The 25,305-nt window shown below is 35.2% G+C and overlaps 3 protein-coding genes across 3 annotated transcripts; all 3 read left to right on the forward strand.

Annotated features, from left to right (window-relative positions):
- Window positions 1–5,772: 5,772 nt before the first annotated feature.
- Window positions 5,773–9,381, forward strand: LOC131654928 (MLO-like protein 9). The gene is made up of 15 exons (XM_058924852.1): window positions 5,773–6,100; window positions 6,185–6,242; window positions 6,335–6,675; window positions 6,766–6,882; window positions 7,017–7,074; window positions 7,169–7,257; window positions 7,360–7,434; window positions 7,535–7,623; window positions 7,746–7,795; window positions 7,888–7,928; window positions 8,022–8,195; window positions 8,299–8,334; window positions 8,423–8,490; window positions 8,663–8,723; window positions 8,808–9,381. The coding sequence occupies exons 1-15, from the start codon at window positions 5,972–5,974 to the stop codon at window positions 9,045–9,047; spliced, it is 1,626 nt and encodes a 541-aa protein (XP_058780835.1). The 5' UTR covers window positions 5,773–5,971; the 3' UTR covers window positions 9,048–9,381.
- Window positions 9,382–12,844: 3,463 nt separating this feature from the next.
- LOC131654929 (peptidyl-prolyl cis-trans isomerase FKBP18, chloroplastic) lies at window positions 12,845–15,052 on the forward strand. Its single transcript, XM_058924853.1, has 6 exons — window positions 12,845–13,181; window positions 13,362–13,432; window positions 13,527–13,613; window positions 14,243–14,392; window positions 14,500–14,559; window positions 14,697–15,052. Exons 1-6 carry the CDS (start codon window positions 12,887–12,889, stop codon window positions 14,748–14,750), a joined length of 717 nt encoding a protein of 238 aa, XP_058780836.1. The 5' UTR covers window positions 12,845–12,886; the 3' UTR covers window positions 14,751–15,052.
- A 5,848-nt stretch (window positions 15,053–20,900) lies between these two features.
- LOC131660357 (dolichyl-diphosphooligosaccharide--protein glycosyltransferase subunit 1A) lies at window positions 20,901–25,099 on the forward strand. The gene is made up of 10 exons (XM_058929591.1): window positions 20,901–21,106; window positions 21,288–21,332; window positions 21,441–22,078; window positions 22,155–22,302; window positions 22,390–22,566; window positions 22,989–23,057; window positions 23,156–23,245; window positions 24,076–24,234; window positions 24,318–24,542; window positions 24,647–25,099. Exons 1-10 carry the CDS (start codon window positions 21,008–21,010, stop codon window positions 24,836–24,838), a joined length of 1,842 nt encoding a protein of 613 aa, XP_058785574.1. The 5' UTR covers window positions 20,901–21,007; the 3' UTR covers window positions 24,839–25,099.
- The last annotated feature ends 206 nt before the right edge of the window (window positions 25,100–25,305 follow it).

Raw genomic sequence — 25,305 nt, forward strand, 5'->3', positions numbered from 1 at the left:
TTAGATTAAGTTTTTTTAAATGTTAATTCTCCAACTCTTAAAGAAATATTTTGTTGTTATTAATATAGATTGTATCTTAATTGCTTGCTTAAATTATGCTAAGAGATTTTATGCCTTTTAAAATATGTTAATTCTTATTTACGGTTATAATATACATTTTTTTTCATTAAAATTAACTTGCTAATTTGTTGCTAATTTTTTAAAAATGATTAGTCATTGCTTAGGATATTCTAAAATCAGTAAGGGTGTGTTTGTTTCATGGATTAATATTATATTCCTTGGAATACTATTCCAAGGATCATTATTCCCGGGAACATTATTCCAACCTATGTGTTTGGTAGAAATTTAGATTCCTAGGCATAATAATAAAATTTGTTTAAATAATTAGAAATAAATATTTTATTTAATTATTGTTCTGCCATGAATCACATCTCGACCAATTTTTGTTACAATTATTCATATTTTTGTGTTCATCTCACCAACCTGTTCATTTTCACCAATAATTTTTTTTGAAAATAATATACTTTATTCATAAGGAAAAAAAACAATACAATACAAAGGTGATCAAAAGATCCAGTCAACCATATACTAATAAAATAGACTAGTTAGGGTACCATAAGCATAGCAAGACATAACTTTTTCATGCTAGCTTTCATCCCACACCAATATATCACATCGGAATTTCTCAACACATCCTATGCTTTTCTTACGCACCATGCAAATTTCAAAAAATATTTCTCGAAACTGGAAATACATTTTTGAAACGCACCAAAACCTTGGCTTTGGTGGACGAGAGACCCTACGTAACAGTTTTAAACTAATCGAAAGTATAACTACGAGTAGGAATCAGAGATGTATTTCTGAAAGCGCCCCAAATTCATATGAATTTTTAAGACTAAAGAACATTTACACGCAGAAACAAACGGAAGTGCACTTACGGGATAGAGTCGGAGATGCATCTCCGATTTGTATTGGCACTTAAACGCGTGCTCCCTTTTCTCCTCCCACAATTTCAATAACTTTTCAAAACATCAAAAAACTCTCAAACCCTTTTCAACCCCATTGTGTCAAAATCATCAAACTTTACGAAAAGCTCTTCATAAATCATCAAGCATCACACACACATCATTGTTCAAGCAGATTAAAGGAAGAAAAATCATCAACTGTAAGTTATTTTTGAGCTTTTTAGAGTTAATGTAATTTCACCTAGAAATTGTGTTTTAGGGTATAAAATTCAAGTTTTTTAGTATTTGCAAGCTTAGAAGTCATAATATATATTTTAGAAATGTTGTTTTTACGATCAATGACCATTTTTTTTAATGTTTTGGTGGAGCTTCGCCATTGACGAAGTAGAAACGTTGCAGGTCGTACCAGAGATTAATTTCTGATTTTGTTTAACTTTTCATCAAAAATCGGAAATGCATCTTCGATTTTATCTTGTCTGGCTTTTTTTCATTTGTTTTGAGTCTAATTCTTATTATTAACATTTGTTTCGTTATTCTACAAGAGTAATGGCTGATGAGAGAGCTTCTAGACTGAGACATGGCAGGCTTGCGCTACACACTTATGAGCATAGGGAAAGGAGTTAGGTATCCTAGGCTCATGCATCTGGACAAACTGTGTCGGATGTGTCTACATCCCAATTCACTCTCCGCCTCCGTCCTCCCGTAGACGCATGTTGTCACCTACATTATTTGAGGCAGAAGAGACATCTCGCTCCTACCCGACACTGGATTTCACACAACCCGAGGCCCCTGAGGCACAGTCAGTTGAGGCGGCACCTGCGCCGCCTCAGGGTTTTGGAAGAGGGCCTTATAATTTCTCATTGCTGCATCTGTACCCTGGCCTTGTTGCTAGACATATCTGAGACGGAAAGGTATAAATTTATAATTGTTGTTCTAGTTAATATTTTTGCTATAATTTTCTTATTAATTTTTGTTTAATGAATTTTGTTAAATCATGTATGCAGGAACGTGATCCGCTGAAAAATCATTAATCATTGACGAAAGATCTATAAACTCATACCTCCCGTAGAGCTATGTAAGGGTGTTCGCGGTGCAGTTTGAACGGTTTTGACGAAAAAATCATCCGAACCGCAAGAGAAAAAATCGTGCGGTTTGGTTTGGTTCGGTTGTATTTTAGAAAAAGACTGAACCAAACCAAATCAATGCGGTTCGGTTCGGTTCGGTTCGGTTAGTTCAGTTTTTTACAAATATTTTATTGAGTCATACATACACATATAAATGACAATATAACTTTGTATTTAGACATTCATACACTATCAAATAACAACAAAAGTCGTCATATTTTAACAACAACTCTCCATTTAATATGTAAAAATTTAAATTTGACAGAAGTGGAATAATAAACATAAAATAATAGCATAAAACAATATACAAATTATTATAATGAAACAAAAAAATAGAAGAGACGAGAGATTAGTGAAGATGAAAAAAATCAAAAGAGTTTAGAGATTAGAGAAGAAGATGTGCGATAAAAACGAAACTTAAATAGGGAACATTTGCATAAAAATGAGAAGGTGAAAAAGAAAGAATATAAGAGAGTGGAGATTAGAGAAGAAGAGGGAAGATGTATGTGGCAAAGAAGGCGCGATAATGCTATTAGAGATTTGAAAAGATCGGGACTGAAAACATACGTGTAAGGATGAAAAAATTGTTCGTAATCATAAGGCTAGGTATAATAGGTTTAAGTTTGGGTTGGATGTGAGTTACTGATCGGAAAAATAGCAAGTGTACTATTTTTACGATGTAGTAATAAAAGGGGTAAAATCCAAGTATCAATCTCGAGGACTGCGTAGGAATATAAGTTTTTATAATTATTCAATTAAATAAAAGGGCAACGGGGATTTTTGATTGAATTATAAAATCTAAGAATAAAATAAAAATAGCGGAACATAAATTTATGCTTTTTCACTAATATGAGTGCATGCCAAGGCAAGGTGTATGATTTGCTCTGTAACAACCCTGAATCCTTATTTGAGATCTCTTCAACAAGTTCAACCGTGCGGTTTTGTTAAAAAATGACCCAAACAAATCCGAACCAAATTCGGTTTTTTGCGATTTCGGTTTGGTTTGGTTTGGTTTGCGGTTTTCTATTGGGTTGGTTTGGTTTTGAACACCCCTAGAGCCATGGTTTGATCAGCTCTTGGTGCTTTCAGGGTTGAAGGATTTGTGGATATACCACTGTTAATCATGGTATGATTAACACGTTTGTTGAGAGGTGGCACCATGAGACGTCCTCCTTCCATCTACCACATGGTGAGATGTCGATCACACTCGACGACGTCGCGTGTCTGTTGCATCTTCTAATAAGAGAGGGGTTTTTAGACCATGAAAGGTGCGACAAAGAGGAGGCATTGGAGTTGTTAGGTGATAAATTGGGAGTTGACCCTAAGAAAGCTTTGGCTAAGATGGACAAGACTCGTGGTTCTCATGTCAGATATAGCTGGTTGAAGAAGGTGTTTGATGATTAGCTTTTGCTAGCACAATAGACTCATTATGAGCCGATGTAGGTCGCCCATCACAAAGCGTATGCTAGGAGAACATATCTGTTATATCTTGTTGGCACTACCATTTTTGTTGACACCAGTGTTACTTACACTGATATCATGTACATGCGGTTCTTTGATGATTTTGAGCGGATCCATGAGTGGAGCTGGGGGGAAGCTTGTTTGTTGTACTTGTACCAGAAGCTGTCAGAATGCTGCAAGTGGAAGACGAAGTAGATGGCTGACAACATCACACTTCTGACGGCAAAATTTATTGGTATTATATTGTGATTCCGTTTTGTTAATTATTGTGATTCCGCTACTAACTAATAATCATTGTAATTTCAGGCTTGGATCCTACAACACTTCCCCCGTATCTCGGGTTGATCATTTGCTGCAGGTTATATTGAGGATCGTCCGCATGGCGGTGCATTCGACCTTCTCAGAGGATATTCCTCGAGATCCCGCTATTTCTGCTTCTCCCCTCGTGAAACGGAGGGATATTGATGCCTTATTTGATGATTTTGAAAATCATCTTGTGCCAAATAATGTTCGGAGTACCGTAGCACTAAACGACTGAAGCTACGCTGACATTTATATCATTTGGTTCTTCAAGGTGTCCCATCCATATCTTACACAGGATGCTCCAAAAAACCCAACGAGACTAGTTCAACAGGAGATTCTAGAGGAGGAGCAGGCTAGAGACGATCATGCCACTGATGTGTTGCGTCAGTGCCTTTGTATCATGTAGATCGCACATGATGGAGGATTGTTTCCCGACGAGTCTGAGGTTAGAGGTGTACAAGATGCCATCATGGAGGAGGCTCATGGGGCTCTGCTGTACAAGAGGCAGCGGAGGAACGCCGGGAGGGTGATGGACCGACTCATAGTCCGCCATAACCAGCAGACTTCGTATATCTTTATGTATTTTGATTTGGATATTATATTATGTGTCTTGACTTTTTGGATTGTATTTGAATACCATTTTGGTTATTTTTGGCACAATTTGTATTACATATATATTATATATGCTCGGATTGTAGTCAAAATTTGTTGCAACTGGTTAATTTTGTAATTTACATAAACATTTGAAACAATAATTATATTTGTTGACAGATCAGAAATGTATTTAATTTGCTGCAAAACCGGAAATGTATTTCCGGTTCTAAAATATAGATGCATCTCTGGAACTAACTAAAATCTAACAAAACAAAGTGTGTTCCGGAAACACATTTCTAATTTCCTATGGGCATTTTTGGAATCCTATAGGATATTTTTCACCCTATAAGGTGGAATAAAAAATTCCCATATCATATTACCAACAATTTTGAGCCATGTTGATTTCTAAAGAGCCAAGCTTCATAAAACGTCTCTATAAAAACACATTTAAGGACTTCCGTTTTTTTACCTTTACCTTTTTCATTGTTTAATATTTTGATTCATAAAATTTCATTATTTATATATCAAATAAAAAATGTAAAAATTATATTATTTTGTCTGCATAAACATATTAAATAGAGTAGAGTAAAAAAATTCATCTCTTCATTTTTTTCCTCTTTCTTATTATTTAATATTTTAATTTATTAATAATAATATTTTATATATCAATAAATAATATTATAATAAAAATTTTATAATTTTGTTTGATGCATAGATATATCAAACAAAATCGAAAACAAACACAGTACAATACAAAAAGATGTTTTGTACTATACCGGCTAGTATTGTTATGTCTAATGCTTCTTATTTTGAAAATCAAAGTCACCCTAAGTATGATATAATATATTACATCAAACATAATCATATTTGCATCCCATTATATTAATATATTATATTTTACATTAAAATTATTATTTTATGTTATAAAATTAATAAGAAATTAAAAGTAAAATTTGAATATTATATTTTTATATTATTGATTAAACACTACATCGAACCACTTATAATTCTATCTATCTTCAAATCAAATCAAATTATTTTTTAAAACCCATCCAATGCAAAACGAACACTACTCAACCTCAAACTCAAATTCAAAAGTACTAATAATTTGTATAATATAACAATATTATTGCCATTTGTCATTATACATAATTAAATGCCAAAATTAGATAATGAAATGTGTGTATGTAATAATAAAATCCAGGGTCTAAGCGTCACTCGTTCCTCTCCATTCATTTGCAGTGGTTAATTAGAGTTACAATAGAATGCAACATAACAAAACACAATTTGATTCACGCTTGCATGTATCATATCACATGAATTCAACACCAACAACATAGAAAAAACCAATTTATATTAGTATACATACTTGCATGATCACAAACGAATTAATGCATGAAGATGTCATCAAACAATTCCTGTCCTCCATGTTTTTTTATTCATACAAAACTCACAATCTAAACAAACTCTCATAAAAAATCACCATTACAAATATCATAATTTTCATTTGTTAAACAACCATATATGGCGGGAGGAGGAGGCGGTGACGAACGACAGCTAGATGTGACTCCTACATGGGCTGTTGCTGCGGTTTGTGCGGTCATCGTTATCATTTCCATACTCTTAGAGAAACTCATACATAAATTTGCAACGGTACACCTATATATATATATTATAGATTCTTGATTTATGTTGTGGATCATGTTATGCAATGTAACATTGATTTTTTTTCTTCAGGTTTTTGAAGAGAAAAAGAAACATGCTCTTCTAGAAGCTCTTGAAAAGATTAAAGCTGGTAAACAAAAGATTTTTTGTTTCTTGTTCTCATTAATTAATTAATAATGTAATGTAATGTTTGTTAGTTAAATTAATTGAATTGGTTTGCAGAGCTTATGGTTTTGGGATTTATTTCATTGCTATTAACATTTGGGCAAAACTACATATCAAAAGTGTGTATTCCAATGAAGTATGGTAGTACAATGTTGCCATGTCTTCCCATGCATGAGAGGGTAGGCGGTAATCCAAACGAACATGCACTGGAGCCTCATTCGCCTGATCACGAGCCTCCAGGGTCGGGGGAACATGAGCCTGCAACAACGGGGGAACACGAGGCTACACCGACGAAACCGGCCGCGGAGGGTGAGGCTAAAGGTGAACATCATCGGAGGCTCTTATCATATGAACGTAGGGTTCTCGCAGGTGGTGGCGGAGGGCCGGGATGTAAGCCGGTAATTAACTTAACTCTCTAGCCCAATCCATTGTAAAAGGACTTTTGGTGAAAAGCAAATATGAAATTGAATTTTGGTTGTTTTGTGCAGGGGTATATTCCTCTTATTTCAGTGGGTGGATTACATCAGTTACATATTTTCATTTTCTTCTTGGCTGTCTTCCATGTGATATTCAGTGCCGTTACAATGACGCTTGGTCGAGCAAAGGTTCGTGTTGGTTCAGAAACTATCTTTGATACCTTTTGCTTTTCCTTGAATGTTTTGCCTTTTTTCACATTATATAACTATTTTTCATCCAATAGGAGAACTAGTGATTCTATAACTCTTCTTCCTTATGACAGATTAAAGGTTGGAAGGAATGGGAATCGGACCATATGGTCGATGAAGATGCGTTGAATGGTAATGCAGCGACACATGAATAATGTGTCGCCATTTTAGGTTCTCATTTTCTTAACCTATTCAATTTTGAATTGGGTGTTTAACAACTTTTCAGATCCTAGAAGATTCAGACTTACTCATGAGACATCCTTTGTGAGGGATCACAACAGTTTCTGGACAAAAACACCTGTTACCTTCTATTTTGTAAGCACTCATCACAACCAAATCCAAACTATGTCCATTTTACAGACATATTAAAGGTGTATCAATTTATTGTCAATAATATGTTTCTGAACAATTTTTCAGGTATGCTTCTTTCGACAATTTTTCAGATCGGTTCGAAGGGCCGACTACTTAACAATGCGACACGGATTTGTTTCTGTTAGTAGTTTTTCAAATGCAATATCAATATAATGTTTGTTTTGTTGTACTATTTGTCTTCTTCATATATAAAATTGTGTGTCCATATTCAAACTTGTAGGTCCATTTAGCACCGGGAAGTAAGTTTGATTTTCAAAAATATATCAAGAGGTCATTAGAAGATGACTTCAAGGTAGTTGTAGGAATCAGGTAATTTTGACAAATTTCTAACACTTGGCTGAAATCATGTCTTTCATTTGAAGTACATTTTATTCTTGAATCTGTTTATCTCTTTGGTTTTCTTTTAATGTGTATATTTGTGATTTTGACAGTCCAATACTATGGGGATCAGTGGTGTTATTTTTGCTCGTAAATGTCCATGGTTTGTTTTTAACTAAACAAACTCTATTGGTTTCCTTTCTTAACACTCAAATTTATATTGATAGTGAGTATTCTATAATAACTTGTTTTCAGGTTGGCATGCCGCATTTTGGGTGTCTTTTCTTCCACTAGCAGTAAGCATCTATCTCGGTTCATTGAGCGTGTGTGCGCGTGAGTGCGTTTATCTTTATAGAGAAACAAAGGACTAACAATTGATTTATATGAAGGTGATTCTAGCTGTTGGAACAAAGCTTCAAGCAATTATTACTCGAATGGCACTCGACATAAAGGAAAGACATGCAGTAGTGCAGGGGATCCCTCTTGTACAAGTCTCTGACAAGTACTTTTGGTTTGAATGGCCTCAATTAAGTCTTTACCTCCTACATTATGTTCTCTTCCAGGTATTCATTCTTCTTCTATTTATAATAACTTTCTATTATATAAGATATATTATGAATTTTAGAAGAATTTCTCATTATTTGATGTTTTTGTTTCATTGTCCAGAATGCATTTGAGCTCACGTTTTTCTGGTGGACATGGGTAATTAATAATAAACGGTTGATATCGTTTTCTTGTTATGATTGTGTGTTTGCTTCTGGATCCTTAAAAACACTTTATTTTTATGCAGTATGAATTTGGGTGGGCATCTTGCTTTTATGAGGATGACAGTCTTATGATTATAAGAGTTGCTCTTGGGTAAGCACAGAAGTTTATGTGATTATATTTAACATGACCTATTACTACAATTGAGATGATTTTCTGTAACAAGACCTATTACTAGTCAATTGTTTATCATCTCAATTGAAAACTGAATTAACCTAATTCAGTCATAAACAAATATAATCTAATTTGAAGCTAAATTATGCAGGTTGGGTGCTCAATTTGTTTGCAGCTATGTCACACTTCCTCTCTATGCCCTTGTCACACAGGTACATTCATTTTACACATTATAACTATCGAAAATATCACGAAATGATGAACAAGAATGAATACTAATGATTGAAAAATAACAGATGGGATCAACAATGAAGAGATCGATATTCGATGAACAAACATCAAAGGCATTGAAAAACTGGCGCAACAAAGCAAAAGGACGGAACCCAGAAACTCGAACATTAGGTGGCAGTTCAATTGGATCAGCGGCGGAAGTGCCGTTACAAGATGTAAACATAGACACAGAAACAGAATTGCAGGAGCACGCGATAGCAACCAGTGTGGATCGTGTTGATGATGACCTTCTAACTGGACCATAAACCCTGATATTAGGGTTTACAAATAGTTGATTTTGTATTATAAGAATTAACAAGTCAAATTAGCAATATGTAGAATGGATTGAAGTAGCAATCAATCAATGCATGGGAATGGAAAACTCAAAATTGAATTGTGTGCAGCTGTAAATAGTTACCTGTTGATGAAGCATGGGTTCGATTCATCGAGTTTCCTAAGACGATGCATGAGTAATTTTGTAGAAGAACTGTAAAGATTATGATGCTTGTTGTAAGCTAATTCATGAACTATATGATGATCACAGATGCAGTGTTTTATACTACACAAATAAATTAGAGCAGAGTTGCTTGCTCTATTAGTTTACTGCAAATACTGAATTTTACAAATTTAATCATTCATTATTATCATTATGAAACATGTAACGTATGAGTACAAGTTTGAAACTTGCATTTAAGTTTTTTGAGAAATTTGAGTAGGAAAAGAGCTCCAACATCAGACCATTTGTGTGTGCAAAAATTGATCCTACGGCCATTACCAGTGAGCCATTTGGAATTGGACATGAAAGTTTGAAATGGAGGCTTATGCCACTCCAAATGGATGAAAAAATATGGTACTTAATGCATGAATTGCCCTTGATAACCTTACTTATATGCATCTCCTGACATAATTTGAGCATAAAAGCATCATTGGGGTGAATGAGAGACCTCAACCCTAGACTACCGACAGATATATGACTAGTTTCTTGATGTTCAAGTCACCACTCCAAGCAAAGTTTCTGAAAATTGTCTCTAGCTCCTTTAACAGAGATTTAGGCTAAGAATAAATGGTTAAGGAGTAGAGTAGCATGATGTGGAGAACACTTTAGTTAAGTTGTATTCTACCAACAAAGGATATTGGGTAGCTTTCCAACTAGCCGGCTTGATTTTGATCTTGTCAATGATTGGTTGGAAGTGACCTCTCTTTGGTTTACCTTTGAAAATTAGGACACCTAAGTATAGGAAGGCAAAGTACCAATATTGAAGCCAAGTGATCAGGCTATATCAATTAACCTGGCTTGTGAAATTAAGCCTTTATAAATAGTTGACTTTTGAGGGTTAACGATTTGACCAAATATTTCAACATATCTAGCAAAAAACTGGGATTACACCTGAATATTTTTGGAGGATCTTGTGCAAAATAACATTATATCATATGCATATAGGGAGTGGGAAGGGATGTGTTGGTTCCTTGTGCCTTTGATTAGATTGATCTAATTACTTTCAACCTGGTGAGAAATACCCTAACTTAAAACTTCTTCTGCAAGACATAAAAGTTGAGGTGGTAGAGGGTCACCCTGACTCACCCTCTAGAAAAGGAGAAAAAACCTTCAGGCTTGTCATTAATAGAGATACATAGCTTAGAAGTGTTTAGGATAGTTTGGATTCAATTGCAAAGTTTTATGCAGAAGCCAAAGTTTTTGAGGACCTTAATAAGGATATTCCAGTCCTAAGTATCAAAAGCTTGGCTATATCAATCTTGATTGTCAGATTCCCATTGAGAGGTTTGTGGTGCAACAAGTTAATGGCCTTAGATGTGAGGCATATGCTGTTCTTGATTTTCCTTTGGTGAATAAAATCTCTTTGGTCACTAGAGAAAATAGAAGGTATAACTTGATCCATTCTATCAACTAGCACTTTGGATATGATCTTGAATTTGAAATTGGCCATTGCAATTGGCCTAAAATTGTTTAAGGTATCAACATTATATGTTTTAGGAATGAGCACAATATTGTTGTAGTTCATATTGGACAATAAGTAGTTATTAATTAAGAACTCAATCATAAAAGTACACACATAAATGTTGATGATAAAGCATTATTCTTTAAAAGAGAAGCCTCCAAATCCACCAGGCCTAGGAGAATTGTCTCTGTTGAGATTGAAGACTACATTATTGATTTCTTTAATTGAGGGAGTCATAGTGAGCATATTATTAGTGTTGTTGTTGATTAGATAAGGTATGTCTTCCTTAATAAGGCCATTATCTCTGGTTGTAGTTGACTTGGTGAACAAGGAAGTGTAATAGTTGATGACATGATTAACTAGTATGCAATTTTCTAGAAAGAATGTAGTATTTCCGTCACCTTCTTTATGCCATTTAATTCTGGCATTTTCCTGCCAAAAAGTTTCTTCCATGGCTAGAGCATTCTCAAGAGCAATTTTTGCTTGTTTTCCTGGATCAAAAGCTCTTCAGAGGAACCTTGCTCACTGATAAGAATTTGGATGCTATCTAGTATGGAATTAGCCTCACAAACATGATCATGCACATTGCCAAAAATATTTTTGTTCCAAATTTTTAGCTCATCTTTCAACATTTTAAGCCTTTGGCTAAGAATGTGCATAGGAGAATTAAAAATTTGGATGTTCCAATCTCTCTTGATAATAAAGGAACAATCATGGTGGGATGCCCACATTTTTTAAGTTTTGAAGTTAGAAGCTTACTTGAGATTGTGAGATTGGAAGTCAAAAAGAAAATGGTAGTAGTGAGATCTCAACTAGGTTAGAGTAGAGTAAGAAAGGGTGCAATAAGAAGAAAGCCAAGTTTGACTGCAAATAGCCTTATCCAGTCTCTTAGTGAGTTGAGTGCCTTATTATTTATTTAATTATTGACTTTGTTCACATCAGTTACTTAATCACAATTGTTCTTTGAGATGGAAGCTCTATCAGAAGGAGTTTTAAGTTCCTTATTATTTCTAAGGCTATCATTATGTGGTGTGCCTTTTGTGTTGGAGTTTGATTGAACGTTGGGAGGGCTCAGGCTGTTTCCTAATGTCCTTTACAACATCGAAAGTTTGCTTGTTCAACTCAGGGTCAGGAACTTTATTGTTATCTGCATTGGATCTTCATTTTGATGAGATGCGTCAAAAAATAGGAGGATTTATAAGATCAAGGTCAAGAAGAACTCATACAAAGTGTCCAAGATTTGTTTGTGAACTGATCAAGGATGCCAACACTACTATCTGTAACAAACAAAATTTCGGGCACCAATATTCTTGTGCAAAGCTAAAAGTCTTGATACTAACCTGTGCAAAAGAGTGTGGCTGAACATTGGAGTTGAAATATTTGGACTAAACATATAACTTCAGAAAACATATAACTAATAAGGGTATTTTAATAAATGAAATTAATTTTATCATTAAAATCAACCTACTTAATCATTTTTTTTAAGAATCGTGTATCGTTCAAATATGACCCTTTTTTATGAGACGGATATAGTACTTATAAATGACTATGATGTAACATTTTTTTTACACTTTCATCTTTAGTTTACCTCCTTGCAATTAAGTATTTCAATGTATGTTGATTTATAATGTCAAAATTAAAGAACTACAAATAAATAAAATTTTTAGGAAATTGGATGTATAGATTTCAATTTTTTCACTTAATTTTTTTAACTTCAAAATAAAATATTCTTTTTGAAAAAAAGTAAATAATAATTTATTTTTTGACAAATATTTAGAATAATTAATCATTCTAATTTTTTTTTTAAAAAAAACATATATTTTTCTTTAACTTTTCTTTAGATATATTTTGTTTCAACAAACAAATTAAAGCTTTGAGCCCCTTTACCTTGACAAAAAAAAAACAACATTAGATAGACAGAATAATAAAAATGATTCATTCAAAAAAAGAACCAAATATAAAGGAGGACTTATTAAATGAGGTTTTTTATTTTAAAATCTTTTTCAATCTAAAATCATTTACTCAAGTGGATGAAAAATATGAAATAAGAGGGTACATGAGTAATTGTACCAATAAGAAATTGAAGAAATGAAACGGATAGCGTAAACTAGAGGTGGTGCGCGGTGACCGAGTGTTTTATTGGCAATATGACTTCCTCTCACACTTGCAGTGGCAATTCAGTAAATTTCATCCTAAAGAAACCGAACGTTCATTACAGAGGTGGCGCGCTTTCGAATTCTAATATCACCACCACCACCACCACGTTGAGACAACCGCCATTCACGGTGGTCGCACTTTCTCTTTCTCAATCGAGAAGGTCCGCGGCGATTCTCATTTCATCCTTGCCTTTCACCTTCGTTTTCCTCTCTCCACCACCGCCAGCGGACGCCAGAGAAAGACGCAAAAAGAAGAACATTCCCATTGATGATTATCTCACTTCCCGTAACACTTTCTGTTAATCAGTTTAAGTTTAATGCTAATTAGATTTCTTAATTCAATTGTATAATCTTATAATTTTGTATAAAAGTGTTTATAATTATATAACTAATAGAGTAGTTAAACTGATTCAGAAACTGGACTTAGTTATTATCTCTTTTTTGTATTTTGTGATGTTTGATTCAGCTGATGGATTGAAATACTATGATTTCCTTGAGGGGAAAGGTCCAATAGCTGAAAAAGGTTCAACTGTTCAGGTTTGTTTGTTAACATTTCGAAAGGGGAAGAAGATGTTATTCTTTTGTATTGCAGTTTTGTTATTTACTCTTCATTTTGTGTTCTTGCGAACAGGTTCATTTTGATTGTTTATATCGCGGAATTACAGCTATTTCAAGTCGAGCATCTAAAATCCTAGCTGGAAATCGTGTTATTGCTCAGGTTTGAATCATTTACCTGTCTGGGTTTTGTTTTTGTGTGTGAGGGCGGGTGTGACATCAATGCAAATTGCAACAATTTCCTAAAAATATGCAAATTGTTTCACTTTTGAGTTTTTTTAATCGGCAAATGTTAGTATTATTAGTTGTTTTGCTAGTGTTTTCTGCATCATTAGGATTAGAATCTCGGTTCTTTAAGTCTTAACTCAAACTAGTTGAATTACCAACTCTAGTTTCATTTTTAGTTCTGTCTCCAACCTCATATGTCCTACATACTTATGAAGCATAGACTCCGACACAGACACCGGGATATGAAACAGACACTCCGACGAAGTTACTGTGAAAAACATAAGACACATGTTTGACTTTTCTGATATGTGTCGTATGAGTGTTATAATAGTGCGGACACTACGGCACGCCTACTCATAGAGGTGTCCGTGCTTCGTAGGATCTATTGCATAGAAAAAGCATGATGGTTGTTTTAACTTTTACTTGACCCGCTTTCATTTTTAGTCATATCTCAAATGTCATATTTCTTATATACTTTAGTGATCTCTTGCCTAGAAGAAAGCACGATGGTTGTTTTAAGCTTTAATTGATGGTGCTGATATGCCTGATTTATGCTCTTGAAAGCCATATGAATTCAAGGTGGGATCTCAACCAGGAAAGGAAAGGAAGCGTGAGTTTGTAGACAACCCAAATGGTCTATTCTCTGCACAAGCATCGCCAAAACCTCCACCAGCTATGTACTCAATAGTTGAAGGAATGAGAGTCGGTGGGAAGGTGATTGAAATACCCCTCTTGATTTTGTTGTAGTGTGTATTATCTGATGTTTTTATTAGCTAAGAGTTCACGTGTCATTCTATTGTTCTCTTAAATGATGATTGCAGCGAACTGTGATTGTTACTCCTGAAAAAGGATATGCACAAAAGGGAATGAATGAGATTCCGGTAAAGATCTGTTTGTGTCATCTCACTTCTTTCTATTTCTAAGTGTAAAATCACACCCCGAATACTGCTTTCTACATTTTAACTAAAATGACAAACCTATAACTGGTGCTTGTTAAACTTTGTTTATGCTGTTGCAGCCTGGAGCTACATTTGAGCTAAATATTGAACTTTTGCAAGTGGTATCTTCCTGAAGACTGAGCTTGAGTTGATTCTTATGAAGAACTTGATAATTTAAATTCAGAATTTGTACCCTATGAGGCTACGGCCTACGGCTATTCTTTTCATATTGTCGACTAGGGAGTTATTTTTTCTCTCACAAAATGATTGTGTTGTATCATATACTTGTCTTCTTTCTTGTAACCAAAAATACTTGTCTTTCTTCTCTCCTGGCTGCAATTTGATTGTGGCTGCAATTTGATAGTGATCTCAGTATATATATTTGGATCACTTTTTGTATATTATGGAATATAGAAGCTATAATTTTAACTTATAATTGTATTTACCTCCTGCCCCAAAATCTAATGCTTGAAAAAATCCTTACTTAGGCTATCTTGATGCGTATTTGGCCTCATCATGTTCCCAATAGATTGAACTATAAAGAGATTATCCTGAACGTACATCTCTTCATTCCACTCCATGGATGGTTCATCATTTAGGAAGAGGCCTTACCGGCAGAACTTAGCCTGGGTTGGTTCCAATCAAATTCTATGAATTTTGTCTAATATATGGGGTCTTTTTCTTTTGTATTTGTAAACAAGTATACTTTCTTTCCAAAACAATTAATGATTCAGTATCCATTAGCTCTAGTATTGATTATGAAATTAATTAAATCATGTTATATTAATTTGATAAATAATTTCATGTTAGTTATTTACTTCCTTAAAAGAATGTTGGAGATTTGTTCTGATTTGAACGATCTATCTATTACTTCAATTCACATGAAGAACAAATGCAGAGGAAGCGCCTACCTATTACTTCAATTCATATGAAGAACAAATGTAGAGGAAGCGACAATAAGTGACTGATAATCACTCATACGTGATTTAAATAAAATCCTAATAAATTGTTTAAGGGTCTCTTTGACCGATTGCACCAGGTGCATTATCTCTTCAAACTGAGTAAGAGCCGTAGTGGTTACTTCTTTGGCGCGCGCCTTCAAAGCATCTCGCTTTCCTCTCAACGCCCTTACTTTTTCTTGACCTTCTTGAACACTTCTCAGAGAAAAGTTTGTTTTGGACCGTAACTTTCTAATAGTATGGGAATGTTTCTCCCTTTGGTTTTTCTACTAAAAGATACAACAAAAGTTGGACCTCCAATAGATTCGTTAAATGAGAAAAAATAGATTCGTTAAATGAGAAAAGGAAGCGCTAAGAAGTGACTGATAATCACCAGGGAAATTCTTCGAAAGGGAGAGGTGGCGCTCAAAGAGCTCTACCGCGTTAAAAAAAGCAGTGTTCCACAAGGAAGGTCCAGGAGAGGCAAATATACCTCCCGCTTTCCTGCCGTCTTCTGGTCCTGTGCGGCTTCCTAACGATCCAAAAGGACCCTCCTCCCACCTCGAAATCTTGGGATGGGCGACTCTCACCAGCCCGGGTTGTTTCACACAACTACTTCCCTCTATCTAGAGGTGTTCGCGATGTAGTTTGAACGGTTTTGAAGCTAAAAATCATCTGAATCGCAAAAGAAAAAAATTTATGGTCGGTTGTCTTTTAAAAATAAAACCAAATCAAACTAACACGGTTGGATTTGTTCAACTGATTCAGTTTTTTATAAAAATTAGTGTTTAGTCAATAATAAAAAATAAAAAAAAGTCATTCCATCATTATCTTCTAAGTTGTGTTTGAAAAGGAAGAGTATATCATATGGTTTTCCTATATTACTTTAAAAAATCAAATCATAGGTAATGTATGTATTAATGATATATAAAAATTAATAACATTAATAAATTTATAGTTAATCATAAATTATATGACAAAAGTAGGAATTTTTTTAATAACCAACTACTGAAAAAAAATACGCAACTAACCACATTTTGGAAAAAATTACACATATATCCAAATTTTAGAAAAAGTTACTAAGGAGGAGCATATGAGATGGCTCATCCTCCTAAAAAAGCATGGAAGCGCCATCTGGAATGGCGTGTACACTAGGAAGACGCCATTTGGACTGACACCTCCTTTATTTTTTTCAAATTTTTTCAGTTTTCTGCAGGTTTTCCTACGGTACCTATGGAAAATAATCCGCAGGTAAATCGCAGGAAACTGAAAAATTTTGAAAAAAATAAAGGAGCGTCAGTCCAAATGGTGCTTTCCTAGTGTACATGTCAAACCCAGATGGCGCCTCCATGCTTTTTTAGGAGGAGGAGGCATCTCAAATGACTCCTCCTTAGTAACTTTTTCTAAAACTTGATTATTTGCGTAATTTTTCTCAAAACGTGGTTAATTGTGTATTTTTTTTCAATAGTTGGTTATTAAAAAAAATCGCAAAAGTATATAGAAAGCATTGAAAAAAAAAGAAGTAATTTTGACAAAGGGTGGGTGGCTACCGAAGAAGAGAAATATTTTTTTTTACAAGTGAAGAAGAAGAGAAACATGTTGCATCAAAGGTTGTCGAATATGCTGACATACGCATCTTATTATTGGCATTATATTTGTTTTATTTGTTGTTCATAGACAAAAAAATATAGTGTTCCTTTTGTTACATGTGCATTAAACATGAGCATTTGATAAGCAACATTCACTTGAGTAACCAACATCACTTTCTAAGAACATTTGATAAGCAACAATCTCTTGAGTAATCATCATCTCTTTTATGCAAGATTAGATTCAATTAGAAAATAGAATTTCATTTTGACGGAATCACGCGATTTTGTTAAAAAATGACTTAAACACATCTGAACAAAATGCGATTGTATGCGATTTTCAGTCTGGTTTGTTCGATTTGTGATTTTCTATTGATTTGATTCAGTTTTGTACACCCTTACCTCCATCAGTAGTCAAATCCTTAGGGAATAGCAGGGAAAATCCATTCGCTCTTGTGCAGCTTGCATCCGAACCAAAATCTTTCTCCTCTTGCTAAGAGAAACTTCAATCATATCCTCTGCAAAGAAGGGGTAGAGAACACTATTAGCGCATATAAAACAATAAGCAGAAGATTGGATAAAAATGTGTTATTTTGCACTGTAAAGCTTATCCAAGTACGCATGTACCCCATCACCATTCTCACGACCCTGAGTGATTAAAGTACAAGAGTTCAAGGTCTAGAAACATTTCAAAATCTAAATCATCTCCTGATCAATGGGGGAAAGAACGCTTGAATCCACCCTTGGATAAGTTGAGGATCTGGTGTCCATGATAGAGGAAAACGGGGGGGGGGGCATCATCGCCCATGTGGTCATTGGAGAGGCATCGCCACACCTTCTCAGCCTCACGAACCCATCTTTCCAATTCTCATAAGGGTATGCATAGAGTTTCAACAAACACTTTCTTGACAGGGAACACAATGTTATCCAACCATTGTTAGGGAGAATCTATGTGATAAAGAAAGAGAGGAGCACCCAAACAGGGGGAGGAACGCCCAAACTACAACAGATTATTTAAAAGCCATAAGTATACTCCATAGGGGGTGATTTGCGAGGGGAGACATTGATAATTGTTAAGAAATCTACCTCAAAGGAAGTAAAAGGGACAAAAACCCCTAACTTGTGAGTAACGAGTAGGTGGAAATAAAAATAAGGGGCAGATGACTCGCCAGAGGTGTCTATATTGGCATTATCTATTTCTAAACATGGCTCCAAGATCACATTTTCTTCAAGTCATCTACTGGAAAACCCAATGCCCTAACGAAACCTATTGATCATGTTAGACTTGGAGTATAAGGACACAATATCTCGAACATGAACCCGCTTGATGTTCTTCCTAACCATCTACTTTAGGTATAAAAGCAGAGATAACAATGTTTCTGCCCTAGAAGAGAAAAGTGAGTGTCTCACCTTTCTTTTCTTTCCTCCTCCAAAGTTGCCTTTGGCCTATGTATTTTTTAGAAAGGAAAAGCAAATAAAAAGAAGAAGAAGAGAAAAGGATTTCCTTGAGCAATGTATCATTTTCCTTATAGAAGTTTAACAGCACGAGCAATATATCCACTAATGGAATAATTGTCGCAAGAGTGGAAAAGTTCTTACACATTGAAGACACGTGTAAGAAAAAGCAGCTACATTGGGTTTCCCAAGAAAGCCCTTGTGCTTGAGGGACTGTGTAGTTTTACATCTGTAAGAGTCCTAAATAAAGGCGACGCTAGGGTCCTCGCCAAGTAAGGTATCACACAAGCTCTACGACGTGTATAATACCGTTGTCTCCCCACTAGCCATGTAAATTGAGTCATACCACGGTCTCCTTGAAAATAGATAGTCAACAGCCTCTCAGTTAGGGCAAAGCGACTACAACTTCTTAGGGTATCCTAAACCCCAGGTCCAAGTGTCTCTATAAATACATCTCCCTTAACGGGATAAAGACATATCATATCTTAACCATCATAACGCTTATACACTCATAATACAAAGCCTCCCACCTCATGTGAGTTAGCCTCTTTTACCATTATAAACATCACTAAACAGTGCCTCTCGCCACTGCGGGTAAGCCCTAACCACCCCTATTTACTAAGGACTTTGAGTATGCCCTACCTGTGTAGGGATACCATGCACACATGTACTTTTTTACAAGTACATTCTTCATCTTCTTCCCCAAATCCACAAACTTTTCTTCCTTTTATTTCTCAAACTCACAAACTTCTCCAAACCCACAGTAAATCTATCCATGTCTCTGCATCTAATATTTATACGTTAACTCATTTGAGAGATTTAATGATGAAAAATTTGGTACTTATATGGATTGTATATTCATTCTCTTATACAAACATGGTTCGCCTTTCAAACATTCTTGTATTTGTTACACATGATTTTACACGGGTTAGCTTTTTCAACATACATGTATTTTTAGTACGCAGCCACACCGTGTAAACACATTTTCTAAACACACACTTTGTAATTAGATTGAAATTGAGATTCATGGTTAGGGGTGGCAAAACGGGCCGCCCGCCCCGCCCGCCGCCCGCCCCGCCCTATGCCCGCCAAAAAACGAGCGGGGCGGGCATGCCCGCCAAGTAAAATGGGCATAAAAATCATGCCCGCCCCGCCAAGATAGCGGGTTGGCGGGCGGCGGGCTTACCCGCCTATTTTTATTTATATTTTTTTAATAGGTTAATAGGCTTTTTTTATCTTTTAATTAAACTTTTCACTTATTTTTTAAAACAATTTTTTATAAAAGCAACTTTTTAACAAATTTACTTAAAAAAATATTACATATATTTATAAATAAATGTATAAAATAAACCATCAAGAATTAAAATTACTAGAATTAACTAAAAAAAGAGTGAGTTTTAGAGGAGAGGCGGGTTTTGGCGGGCGGCGGGCTTTGGCGGGGCGAGTATGGCGGGTGGCGGGTTTTTGCGGGGCGAGCTTTGGCGAGCGGCGGGCCTAAAATCCCAACCCAACCCGCCATTTTTTGGCGGGTGGCGGGCGGGCCCCGCGGGCCATGGCCCGTTTTGCCACCCCTATTCATGGTTATGACAAAACTTTTTTTTTTTCAAACAAGGATTATTAGCGAGGTCCTTGATTTTAATCATGTTAATTGATTCAAAGACGTTTTCTATATAGAATGTCAATAAAATAAAGTTATTCATGTATGAAACTGTGAAGCATGTGTTTGTCTAGCATCTCTTAAATCCCTAGATTCATATATTATAAGAAAATCTGAAGATAAATACCAAGGTCATATGTTGTGTGTTAATGTGTGATCAAATTGGATATACATTTTAATACAATTTTCTACCATGTCGGATTTGCTATTGTTTGAAATTTTGGTTGAATCCCAAAATAGTGAAGAAGATGAAGATATTAAAAATTTAGAAAATCTCTTTTAATAATCAATTTTTTCGTTGCCAAAAGTATAATATTACACATCCCTTATATTAATTAACATTGTCATTGTATCGAAAGGACTAACTTCATACACCTTATAAAGTTGAAGACTAAAATGATTTTTTTAAGTTAAGAACCAAAATTATTATTATTTTTTTGACAAAAGAACCAAACCAAAATTATTTTAGTGTATAAGATACGGAAAAAAAAAATATTAAAGGACTAAAAGTTGAATTTAATTCATTAATTTATAAAAAATAAAATAAAAATCAATTCATTAAAAAGTAAATAATTTATTACAAGGGTGCAAAATGGTAAATAATACGGTAACATTCGAACAAGAACAACACAGTAGCAGTAACTATTTTGCCATAGCTGGGCTATTTTGGTTCAGTGAGTAAAAAGACCGTTTCGATTTGGTACTCACTGAATGAGCCGAACCATCAGCACAAGAAGAAGACGACGACGACGACGATGAGGTTGAATCTGTTTCCGTTTCTCTTCACATTTACCATTCTATCCTCGCATGTCCTATCCACCTCCGATCTAATCCTCACCAAGGTTGACCGTCGTGTAAGTCTTCTCATCCCTTTCATTTCACCGTTTAGGGTTTCGTTCCGATCTCCTTCCGTTTTCTATACAGTCCATTCCACTCCTTCGTTTCGAAATCGCTTCATTTCAATTTCTCCGATCTACTATATATCTCTGCCGGTGTATATTTCTTCTTCTGACATTATTTTCTCATTGTTTGCAGATTGATCTATCTTCACAAATTGTCCGCACCATTACTTCTCTAAAGGTATTCAAAATATCGTTTGTATTTGATATTGTTTCTTGATTTATTATTCATTTTTATGTATGTGGTTTCATGCTTTGCATTTTGCAACTTAACTTTTCTTTTTTGCAGGTAGAGAATGCAGGATCTGATACTGTATCAGAAATCTTGTTGTCTTTTCCTGATAGCCATGCAAATTACTTGGCACATTTGAAAGCATCAGTTCACGAAGGAAAGGGAAAGGCAAAATCATCTTCTGGTGCTGGTTTACCTTACGAAGTTGTCCAGCCTAAAGATGCTCCCGCTTCGTTGAAAATTTATTCTGTAACTTTACCGAAAGGCCTTGCGAAGGGAGAGAGTCTGACGTTGGATGTATTGGCTGTTTTCACTCACATTTTGCAACCGTTTCCGGAGAAAATTACGCAGGCTGACATTCAGCTTATGCTGTTTCAAGAGACTGCGCAGTATCTTTCTCCTTATCCCGTGAAGGCACAATCGCTTACTGTTAAATTACCTGAGGCGAGGATAGAGTCCTACACGAAATTGGAAAGTGCGAAACTTCAGGGATCTGAATTGAAATATGGTCCATATGAGAATCTTCCTCCGTATTCGTTCTTGCCAATTGTTATCCACTTTGAGAATAATCGGCCTTTTGCTGTTGCTAAAGAGTTGGTGCGGGAGATTGAGATTTCCCATTGGGGAAATGTGCAGATCACGGAGCATTATAATCTTGTTCACGGTGGTGCTCAGAGCAAAGGAGAATTCTCAAGGTTGCCCTGTTTCTGTGATTCTGAATTATTGGTGATGTTAGCTTGACATGAAATATTAACTCATTTTCTGCTGCAGGCTTGACTTTCAGACCAGACCAAATGTAAGGGGTGCATCAGCCTTTAGGCGTCTTGTTGCAAGGCTGCCACCAAGAGCTCATTCTGTGTACTACAGGGATGAAATCGGCAACATTTCCACTTCTAGTCTGTGGGGTGACTCTAAAAAGGTGGACATTGTCACGTTTGATGAACATGTTTAGTCTTAAATACTGTTGCTAGCATTTGTTAAAATAATAGTTCTTTGAAAATTACAGACAGAACTGGAGATTGAACCCAGGTATCCAATTTTTGGTGGCTGGAAAACTGCTTTTACTATTGGATATGGGTTGCCACTTCAGGACTTCTTGTTTGGCATCGATGGAAAGCGCTTCCTTAATATTTCGTTTGGTTCCCCCTTTATCGAATTGGTGATTGACACTCTTGTTGTGAAGGTGAGTGATCATTTTATCTTGTCATAGATTTCTTTTCTTTTGTTTTTTTTTTGTTGCAAACTTGGAATCCAATCTTTGGAGAATTTGTCTGTGAGTTATGTAACATCACATTTTACCTTAATATTTTCAGAGGAACTAGAAGTATAGCCCGGGAATATGAATTTATTTATCTAAATATTAACTTTTCAGTTTTCTATGATTAAGTTTTTGAGAATATAAGTGTGAACTCTATTCATTTTGCACACATTTAGCGAGTAGCTACTTGTTGACATACGAGTTGTTAATCATTCCTAAATTCCAAATAATTTTACCTGGGATTAATTTTTTGCAAATTTTCCTGCTCCGTCTTTGTTCGTTGTCATTGTAATATATGGTGTAGGTATGACTTAATATCACATCTGCCTGGTGCTTGCAACTTTCAGGTTGTTTTGCCAGAGGGTTCTAAAGATACTTCGGCATCTGTTCCATTTTCAGTGAAACAAAGACATGAGGTATTACTATTTTGATATCTTCTTCTAAACTATTGCGGATCGATATCTATGCCTTTCCCTTTTTTGGATTTTATAGTCCATCCTTATTATTGTTGCAGACAAAGTTTTCTCACTTGGATATTGCTGGTAGACCTGTTGTTGTGCTGGAGAAAAACAATGCTGTGCCTGAGCATAATGTGCATTTTCAGGTATTACTGATGCTTTTTTTGGAGGCTAGAAGTTCTAAATTTGAACTAGCCAGCCACTAACAATATAAAACACATTATTAACTTAATATGATCCACAAGCATTTTATTTTAACAAATGATATTATCCTGAATTTGTAAGGATGGAATGTTATATCCGGAATTTCAAGTACTGGTCCCATTATTGAATTGGTTTTTCACTGCAAATATATTTTGTTTGGAGTTTACATTTTATTGGGAAAAACTAAGTTTCACAATGCAAAGAGATAAAGCTTAAAAATAGTTCATATATTGGGAAAAACCCTAGTCTCAGTGTCTCACATTGAAAAGAGATTAAGCTTAATAATAGTTCACAAAGGCATCCCTCAACTTACAAGTTGGTTTTGTAGGATGATTTATGTCCAATTTAAAAGAAACGTATAGTATCAAAGCGTATCCATTTAGGTCGCCCACTGAAAGGTCCATGCACCAGGTCAATAGTACTAGGCGTGATGACGGGTGCATTGAGAAAAATTCAAATACTACATTGAAAAAAGATAAGACCTGAAAATAGTTTATAAAGAGGATGCACCCCACTCACCTTACAAGTCGGTTTTATTAGGATAAGTTAAAGTTAATATATAATGACCTAATTGTCTGTGTTCACTTATAAAAAACTTATTTTCTTTGTTTCATGTATTACCCTGTGAAGGTTGGAGATTTTGTTAGACACGAGAACCAGATAAAGTGAAATTGCGATTTGATTACTTGTTGTACCAGATGGTTTCTTTTTAACTTATGATATATTATCTGTTAAGTGTACTGCATGCTGATTACTAATGTCTGTATTGCAGGTCTATTATAAGTTCAACAGTCTTTCTATGCTCAGGGAGCCATTGATGTTGATTTCTGGGTTTTTCTTTCTATTCCTTGCCTCTATTGTCTACATGCATGCAGACTTGTCAATCTCCAAGACTTCTGCATCTTATTTGGCTAAGCTCCAATGGGAAGAGGTAAATCAACTTGACATTTACAAAATCTTGTATTTGCAATTGATTATGGTACTTACACAGTACACTTATCCTTTGTCATTCAGGTTCAAGCAACTGTTCACAAGATCCATAATATCATTAGCCTTTGCTTAACAACACATGACAAGCTAGAAGCATCGTTGCGTGATCTTTCTAGGTCAGGAGATATTCAAGCGTGTAAAGCAACCCGAAAATCAGTTGATAGCTCGTTGAAAGAGCTCACAAAAGAGTTAAAATCACCCGTAGCATTCTTGCAGTCTTCTCCACAAGCCACACCAATATTACCCAAGGTCATGTTGGAAATGCTTTAAAATAAATAAGATCGAAATACTTTCTTTCATGTAAAATTTCCCTCTTGATTTATCGTTCCATAACTTATCTTTTGGTTTTTCAGGTGGAGGAAGTTATTGCTAAGGAGAGAGATTTGCAGGAGAAGCTTATGGCAAAACACTCCACTGTTGTTGACTGTTATGAGAAGAAATTAGGAGGAAGAGAAATTGAGAATCGTATTGCTTCACATCAGCAGAAAATTACAGCTCTGAGGCAAGAGATTGACGATCTTCTGGACTTGATTGATGAGATATGATAGATGATTAATTCTGCTTGAGATGATATCGGGCTCTCTTTTTGACCTTGCTATACTTGATTTAGGTCAGAAATTTTAGCAGTTAGATGGTTTCCAAGAGGTTAGCGATACTTGTTTTGCGTGGGTGAGAACTATGTTGTCTATTCTGTACTAAGTTATGATAATTTGAGCATATATATATATCCTCCTCGAATAAGGATATATAATCTTGCATGTCCCTAGTTTTTCTTTTTGTTATATTGCAACTTTTCACCCCCCTCATTTCTCAAAAACTTTGCGTTAGTGTTTTAATTATGAAAATTTCTTTAGCCACCTCCCTATGGGGTCACCCCCAGCGAAAATCCCAAAATACCCTGCTTCGGAAATGAACTTCCGAAGCGCTTTTTTTTTAAAAAAATTTCCATAATTCGGAAGTTCATCTCCGAAAACACCTCATGGGGGGTGTCTTCAGAGATGAACTTCCGAAA

This window comes from Vicia villosa, linkage group LG3 (assembly GCF_029867415.1).
Source record: "Vicia villosa cultivar HV-30 ecotype Madison, WI linkage group LG3, Vvil1.0, whole genome shotgun sequence".
Classification (NCBI taxonomy): domain Eukaryota; kingdom Viridiplantae; phylum Streptophyta; class Magnoliopsida; order Fabales; family Fabaceae; genus Vicia; species Vicia villosa.